At 62.6% G+C, this 8541-nt stretch overlaps 1 protein-coding gene across 1 annotated transcript in view; it reads right to left on the bottom strand.

The window, feature by feature from the left end:
• The window catches only part of LOC119564653 (hydroperoxide isomerase ALOXE3-like), a 17572-nt gene extending 14583 nt beyond the window's left edge, over positions 1-2989 (bottom strand). The window contains exons 1-2 of the mRNA XM_037887656.2: positions 2619-2989; positions 430-634 (exon numbers count right to left, since the gene is read on the bottom strand). Of these exons, the coding sequence (XP_037743584.2) occupies positions 430-634; positions 2619-2765 (352 nt within the window). The 5' untranslated portion in view covers positions 2766-2989. The remainder of the gene's footprint in view (positions 1-429; positions 635-2618) is intronic.
• Positions 2990-8541: the final 5552 nt, after the last annotated feature.

Raw genomic sequence — 8541 nt, 5'->3', positions numbered from 1 at the left:
TCCCCATACACACCCATCTATCTATGCACCGCCCCACACCCATCTAGCCAGCTAGCTAATCGCTATGATACCTTTCCTCCCTTCCCACTTTTCATGAAAACAAATAAATTATCTCTGCTCGGTTGCTGACCCCTCTCACAGCTCGGGGGCGCCACCAAGCTCCAGCCAGCTGTAAATTGACCCCCGTGGGCTAAACCTGTCTACGGCATCGGTTGAAGTGTGTCCACATGCAAAGATGCACCCATTTAGCTAAACTGGATTTAAAATCACCCACGTGCAGACCGGGCCTCAGGTATCCTGGGCAGTGGGTTTCTCCTGGAGGGGACCGCTAGCCCCAGGGCCTGGTAGAAATCGAGGAGTCACAGAGATGCACGAGTGGCAACAAGAACGGGAACCCAGGAGTCCAGGCGCACCCGCAGTGGGTCATACCTGTGCTTTCCACCAGCTCCACGGTGCAGTAGCCCTGAATCCACCGGTAGCAGGGGAAGCGGTAGGTGTCTCCCTCGGGGGACGTCACCCGGACCCTGTTGCAGTACCACGTGCTCTCGGGGAACACGGAATAGGGTTCCTTGTGGAGCCGGATCAGCACGATCGGCCCCAGGGCTCGCTCACTGGGCACCTCGTACTCCCGCACCTGGGGGAGACAGAGCACAGGGAGGGTTCGAGCTCCGGGCACGGAGCCTGCGTTCCCGGCCACTCGGGATGGAGAGCGTTGCACGGGCAGATCTGCGGGTACAGCTCCTTCTTCGCCGTCGCTGGATCCCCAGCTGGTGTCAGTGGGTGTCAATGGGTGTCTCTCCATTGCAATCAACGGGGCCAGATCCTCAGCCCCTTGAAAGCCAATGGGGATCTGGCCCCATTGACTCCCATGGAGAGACACCCATTGACACCGGCTGGGGGTTTGGCCCCCATTGAGACCAGCTCTTTGGCCCGCTGAACTGTAATCCCCCATTGCCATTTCATCCAAGTGATACAAACATTGAGAGTGTTTATTGACCAGATCCTCAGCTCGTGTAAATAGTTGTGCCAGGAGCTGCACAGGCCCTGACTGAGATCAGGGCATAGGCGTGGGAACTAGGGGTGCAGGGGGTGCTGCAGTACTCCTAGGTTTTACGCAGGGCTGCTGGCCCCACGCCCAGGCCTTCACTCCCCAGCCAGGGCTCTGGTCCTGGCTGCTGGCCCCGTTTCCCGGCCGCTGGCTCCGTGCCTGGGGTCCCGCACCCAACCTCCCACTCCTGGCGCTCTGCTCCCAGGATCTTGGCTGGTGGTCCCATGCCAACCCCCAGACTTTGCCCCCTTACCCCTGTCTGGGTCCCCACCTCCCAAAGACACAGTACTGCTGCCGGCCCCAGCTGGCGGGGGGGGCGCAGACAGGGGTAACGGGGCTGGCTTTCAGCACCCCCACTATTAAAAGGATTCCAGCACTAATGGATCAGGGCCCCTGTCGTGCCAGGCACTGCCCAGACCCCAACCAAGATCAGGGCGGGCGCTGCCCAGACCCCAACCGAGATCAGGGCCCCGTTTTGCCGGGCGTTGCCCAGATCCTGACCAAGTTCAGGGCCCCGTTGTGCCAGGCGCTGCCCCAAACCCGACCGAGATCAGGGCCCCATTGTGCCAGGTGCTGCCCAGACCCTGACTGAGATCAGGGCCCCGTTGTGCCAGGCGCTGCCCAGACCCCGACTGAGATCAGGGCCCCTTTGTTCCAGGTGCTGCCCAGACCCTGACTGAGATCAGGGCCCCTTTGTGCCAGGCGCTGCCCAGACCCGGACTGAGATCAGGGCCCCTTTGTTCCAGGCGCTGCCCAGACCCCGACTGAGATCAGGGCCCCATTGTGCCAGGCGCTGCCCAGACCCTGACTGAGATCAGGGCCTCGTTGTGCCAGGCGCTGCCTAGACCCCGACTGAGATCAGGGCCCCATTGTGCCAGGCGCTGCCCCAACCAAGATCAGGGCCCCGTTGTGCCAGGCGCTGCCCAGACCCTGACTGAGATCAGGGCCCCGTTGTACCAGGCGCTGCCCAGACCTACAAGTAGAGACCATCCCAGGCCTAGACCCCCAGTGCTAGGTGAGCGTGCAGCCTGAAGACCACAGCTGGTACAGTTCAGCCCTGCGGGCCGCTGACGCTCCCATGGAAATCCCCAGCATCCAGGCTGCAGCCCCCCTCACTCTCCCCACTGTGGGGCAGGGGTCCGAGGAAGGGCTGGGGCCTCCCCTCCCAGCCCACAGCACTGGGATTCCATCAGGAGCTCCCACCCCACCCCGTCAGGCTGGCATGAGGGCACCCCAGCCCTGCCTCCCCCCCCCCCCTCCCGCCCCCGGCAGCTGCATGTGAGTGAGTCAGCCTGGTCTGGCCCGGCGTCAACCAGGCTCCGATGGAGATGGGAGATCCTGCTCCTCTCGTTGGAGGACTCGAGCGCCGCCTAAACCCAAAGGCAGGGTCATTCTCCCCCATTGTACCCCCTGGGGAAACTGAGGCACGACCGCTGGCCTCTGGGGGCAGAGCCATAAATAGAACCCAGGGGTCCTTAGTCTCGGCCAGGCCCTCAAACTATTGCTCCTCTCTTCCTGAATGGATCTCCGCCCCTGCCCCCCCGCAGAAGGAACCCCCTAAAATACTCACTGATCCTGGCTGAAAGTCCAACCCGTATCGGTCCAGCACATGCTTGGTGCTTTCCCCGTCGATGCCCACCAGGGTGATGGAGATGGTGTCAAAAGTGCCAGCCAGGGCGCCCTGGCCGGTGGACACCTGGACTTTGTAGACGGCCATCAGGGATGGGCTGGGGGCCGGGCTGCTCCCAGGCAATGAGGGGGCTCCTGGCTCCAAGGGGCGGATAATCTGGGGAGCCCGTCCCGACGGTGCAGCTGGGAGTTCTCGCTCGCGGGGAGCTGGCTGGGTGACCTCTGCTTATTCACCGGCTGGCTTGGGACGGAGGCCAAGCGGGAGCGGAGGAGGCGGGGAATGCAGCGCCCCCAGGCTGAGCCCCGCCTGGCACTTCCACATCAGCCCACACCTCGCTGCACCCGTGATGAGGGCCATGCCCCGAGCACAGGGGGTGGGCGCGCCAGCTGGCACACGGCAGTGCCCAGAGAGCTTCCATGGGGCGCTCCAGAGCCTAGGGCTTGCCACAGACTGGGGGATGGATCGATAGAGTCATACAAGCCGGGGGGCGGGTCTGATCTCACCTGGGGTCTGGGCAGCACCTGGCACGACGGGGCCCTGATCTCGGTCCGCGGGTTGCCAACTTTCTAATCCCGCAAAACCAAACACCCTAGCCCTGCCCCGGCCCTGAGGCCCCGCCCCCTGCTCCACCCCTTCCAGGGGCCCTGCCCCCCCCCCCCACTCACTACATTCCCCGTTCCTCAGTGGCTCTCTCTCCCTCACTCACTTTCACTGGGCTGGGGCAGGGGTTGGGGTGCGGGAGGGGGTGAGGGCTCCAGCTGAGGGTGCAGGCTCTGGGCTGGGCCTGGGGATGAGGGGATTAGGGTGCAGCAGGGGGCTCCAGGCTGGGGGGTGCGACAGAGGGGTTCAGGGTGTGGGAGGGGGCTGTGGGCTGAGGAAGGGGGTTGGGGTGCAGGGGGAGTGAGGGCTCCAGCTGGGGGTGCAGGCTCCAGGATGGGCCCGGGCATGAGGGGATTGGGGTGCAGGAGGAGGCTCCAGGTTTTGGGGGCTAAGGGCTGGGCAGGGGTTGTGGCTCAGGGTTGGTCTTACCTCTGGTGGCTCCCGGTCTGCGTCGCACCGGGGCTAAGGCAGCCTAGTCCCTACGTGTCCTGGCACCGCAGGTCCGGCTCCTAGGCGGGGAGGCCAGGAGGATCCGTGCACTGCTCTCTCCTGCAGCCACTGCCCCGCCAGCTCCCATTGGCCGCGGTCCCTGGCCAATGGGAGTATGGAGCTGGTGCTCAGGGTGGGGGCAGCGCATGGAGCCCCCGGTCCCCCCGCCTAGGAGCCGGACCAGCTGGCTGTTCCCTGGGCGCAGCGCGGTGCCAGGACACGTAGGGACTAGCCTGCCTTAGCCCCACTGCAACGCTGACCGGACTTTTAATGGCCTGGTCAGCCGTGCTGACTGGAGCCGCCAGGGTCCCTTCTCGACCCACTGTTCCGGTCGAAAATCGGACACCTGGCAACCCTCCATGGGTCTGGGGGCTGCCCCCTGCTCCCCAACCCCCCTGCTGCCCGATCCCTGCTCCCCATCCCCCATCCCATCGCCACTGCCCCCATCCCTGCCCCCCATCCCCCATGCCCTCTGTTCCCCCATCCCTGCTCCTCAAACCCCATCCCCGCTACCCCCATCCCTGCCCCCAGCCCCCATCTCCACTACCCCCATCCCTGTCCCCCAACCCCCATCCCCTCTGTTCCCCCATCCCTGCCCCCCACCCCCTCTGTTCCCCATTCCCTGCCCCTCAACCCCCATCCCCTCTGTTCCCCCATCCCCGCTCCCCAACCCTGCCCTCCAAACTCCATAGCATCATTGAAGTGTAGGCCTGAAAGGGACGTCACTAGGTCATCTGGTCCTGTTCCCTGCGCTCAAGGCAGGGCCAAACACCGTAATAACAAACCATCCCTGCTCCCCAGCCCCCTGCAGCACCCCACCCTTGCTCCCCAGCCCCCTGTCTCTGTTCGTCACCAGAGCAGGACAGGTCGGTCCAGTTGTGCACCGTGGCTGCACATCTGTCCTGCAGTGGTTGCTCCGGCCTCTCCCCAGAGGCAGACGCTTCTTTCTTGTTGTAATAACAGACCCGGTGCCCAGTGGCTGTGTCACAAAAGGCCGGTGAGAGACCTGGGCCCTGTTGCTCAATGCTCCCCTGGACTCAGCTCCGATGCCAGGGTGATGGGCGTGGAAGAAACACCTACAAATAGACCTGAAGAGCGGGTTTGGGGAGCAGGGATGAGGGTGGACGGGGAAGGAAGGGGGTGCATGAGTTTGGGGAGCAGGAGAGAAAAACGGGGGTGCTGTGGGTTGTGGAACAGGGCTAGGGTGCAGGGATGGGTTTGGGGAGCAGGGAGAAGAAAGGGGGTGCTGTGGGTTGGGGAGCAGGGATGGGTTTGGAGGGGGAAGGAAGGAGGGGTTGGGGGTTGGGGAGCAGGGTTGGGGCACAGGAGTTTGGGGAGCGGGGGAGAAGGAAGGAGGTGTTGGGGGTTGGGGAGCAGGATCTGGGGAGCAGGGATGGATTTGGAGGGGGAAGAAAGGGGGTGCAGGGGTTTGGGGAGCAGGGAAGAAGAAAGGGGGTGAAAGGTTTATTGGAGGACAGGAACACGGTCCAAAACCAGGACCCCCCCTCAGTCAGGTCTACCTTGGGGAGTGGGGAGCCCAGACCCCGGCCCTGGGTCTCCCTCCATTTCCCCAGCCAGCTCCAAACTGAAACTCTCCAGCCCCTCCTCTGGCCTTTGTCTCTTTCCTGGGCCAGGAGGCCACCTGGTCTCTTTGTTCTCCAGCCCCTTCAGTTGGCTCCTTGCAGGAGAGGGGCCCAGGCCACCAGTTGCCAGGGGACAGGGTGTCGGCCATTCTCTGTGCAGACAGCATCACACCTGCCCTCTCGGGCTCTGCAACAATCACACCCCCTTATCCCACCACCTAGATACTTATGTAATGCCTAGGGGAAACTGAGGCACCCACCCAATATTCAGAGGAAACAGTCCCGCTTCGTCACATCTCTCCCCCCCTTCAAGTCCGAACTGAGCGGGGTCACTTTAGCCGGTGACCTGGGGAAGTTCGACCCCACCAACGTTCCCATGGATGCCCCAGCATCTCTCCCATTCCTTGGTGGGAGATGCACCAGGCCCTTCCAGTTTCAAGCCCCCCCTTAGGTTGGCTGTGCCCGCTGGCACTCGCAGGCCGCATGTGGGGAGGTTTATGCGGCCCGTGCCCTTTTGCCACCCCCGGGGTTCAAACTGGGATCGGGTCTTCTCCCAGCGCCCCAGTCTGGAGGGCTACGGTTTGGGCTCTCTGGGTTAAGAGCCCCCCTCTTGACCTTGGCCACCCTCTGGCCACGTGTCTCTGTCACCCGCTGCTCGGCATCAGCCCCTTTCATTGGATGCAGCCACATCGGGGCAGAGGGGTCAGGATACACAGTAAAGAGTCGCCCCAATGGATACGGCTGCAGCTTCTTAAGGGCCTGCCCCATGGCCAGGCATTTCTTCTCTCTGGTTGCATGGCTCTGCTCCCGGGGCAGCAGCTTCTTGCTCGGGTACCCGACGGGGTGTCTCTCCCTCTTAGCATCGGCCTGCATCAGCACCGCACCCAGCCCTGCGTCAGAGGTGTTGGTGAACACTGAAAAGGGCTTGCACGGTCCGAGTTTACCAGATTTACCGGGCCCTGGATTAGAGCCTCCTTCAGCACACAGAGAGCCCTCTGGCACTGCTCGATCCAGACCACCTCGTCTAGCTTCTCTTTCTTACATAGCTCAGTGATGGGGGCAGCTAGGGAGCTGAAGTGGGGTGCAAACCCCTAGTAGTACCCCGCCATCCCGATAAAGGCCTGGATCTGTTTCTTGGTCTGGGGAAAGGGCCAGTCTCTGATCCTCTCCACCTTGGCCGGCTCTGGGCTTGGGCAGCCGCATCCCCTGGGGATGGCCCAGGTACGACACCTCTGCCATCCCCACCTTACACCTTCCAGCTTTTACCGTCAGTCCTGCCTCCTTCAGGCCCCTCTTCACCTGGGACACGTGTTCCTCCCAGGTCTGGCTAAAGACCCAGATGTCATCAATGGACGCCACGGCCAAGTTCTCCATCCCCACCAGTAACCGATCCACCCGGCTCTGGGAGGTGGCCGATGCCCCCTTGGGCTCGAAAGGCAGGACCGGGAACTCACAGAGCCCCAAAGGGCTGGTGAAGGCAGATTTCAACCTGGCATCTGGTCCAAAGGCACCTACCAGTCGCCCTTGATGAGATCCCTAGTAGAGAGGTAATGAGCCCCCCCAAAGCTCGTCTAGAATCTCACCAGGCCTAGGCCTGGGGTAGGCTTCGGACACGGTGATGGCATTAAGCTTATGATAGTCCCCACAGAACCAGATTGACCCGTCTTTCTTGGGGACCCACCCCACTGGGTGAAGCTCATCGGGTGTTGAACGGCTGGATCACCTCTAAAGCCAGCCTGTCCTTGACCTCTCTCTCCAGGCTCTGGGCTGTTTTCCCAGTGACTCTGAACGGGGGACACCTGATGGGAGCACTGGCTCCCACCTCAGGGGAGAGATCCACCAGGGGTCTTCCCCCTTCTCCTCCCGACTGGCCCTTACCAGGTCCAGGGGTCCCCTCACTCTCCTCCCATCCAGCAGCTTGAAAGGGAAAAACCCGGTGGATTCCTGGGGCACGTCCCCGTACCACGGGTGGGGCAGGTCCTTGTTCCCATCCTGCAGATGCTGATTCATAAAAGTCCTCTGCACCATCCCCAGGGCCCCATAAACTCTCTCCACCGGCCCGTGGGAAGGAGGGCGACACGCCGAGGCCCAGGTGGGCCAGACCCCCCATTTCTCCCACCAGCCCCGGAGCAGGGCTGACAGGACAGTGGACCCCTGGTCTGTAAGGACCCCGCTGGGGACCCCCTGCCGTGGTGTCTGCCTCAGTGAAGGACAGAGCCCCCGCCTCTGGGTAGCGAGATCCATCGCCACAAGGACGTATTTCTTCCCCAACTGCTCCCCACGAAGCCAGTCAGGACTCGGTGGAAGTCTCCTCTCTGGGAGCAGCCTGTCTTCAGGACACACAGCTCACACAGCTTCCACCTTCCTGGGTCTGACCTCGGAGCATTCAGCCTCCTCTGCCCCTCCGTGCACTTCCCACAGAGAGTCTGCCCAGGCGGGGTCCTGGGGAAGCCAGAGGGTCCTGCCCCCCAACTCCGCAGTCAGACATGACTCTCAGCCAGCTAGTAAAATAGAAGGTTTATTAGACGACAGGAACATGGTCTAACACAGAGCTTGTAGGTGCAGAGAACAAGACCCCTCAGCTGGGTCCATTTTGGGGGGCATACACCCTTGTCCCACCACCTAGATACTTAAGAACTGCACAGGAGAAACTGAGGCACCCCCACACTATTCAGAGGAAACATTAAGAACGGTCCCACTTCATCACAGGTGCCAAAAAGCAGTGCCCTGGCTCGGCAGGGAGGAGCCGCCTTCTGCAGGCACCGGAGAGCCAGAGTGTCGGCTAGCGGGGGCGGCGAGCCCCAGCCATGGAGGAGCCGGCACAATGCAGGGGTGCAGCATGCAAAGGGAAGCAGCCGCAGCCCCCGCCCCTCCTGCCCAGGCTGGGGCCTGGCTTTCCCCCTCCCATCCCCCTGGGGGCTCCTGCAGCGGATGCCCCTCCCGGAGCAGGCTCAGGGCCCCGCGGTTCACATGCCCGGGGGCCGCAGAGCCCGAGCGCGGTGAGGTTAGCCGGGGGGTGCACGGGGGCCGGCGCATAAATGCGTATTTAGGGTTCTTCAGTAACTTGATATCCCATCACATCGCATTTTTGGCCTTTTGTGTTTTGTGTCTGAAAAGCAGATTCTGTGTCCACCATTTAAAATCTTTGTTACCTTCCGGAACAATGGTACAGAATTCAGAAGAAGCCCTAG

The sequence above is a fragment of the Chelonia mydas genome, chromosome 28 (genome assembly GCF_015237465.2).
Source record: "Chelonia mydas isolate rCheMyd1 chromosome 28, rCheMyd1.pri.v2, whole genome shotgun sequence".
In the NCBI taxonomy this organism is placed as follows: domain Eukaryota; kingdom Metazoa; phylum Chordata; order Testudines; family Cheloniidae; genus Chelonia; species Chelonia mydas.
This window is presented reverse-complemented; position numbering and strand designations above follow the sequence as displayed.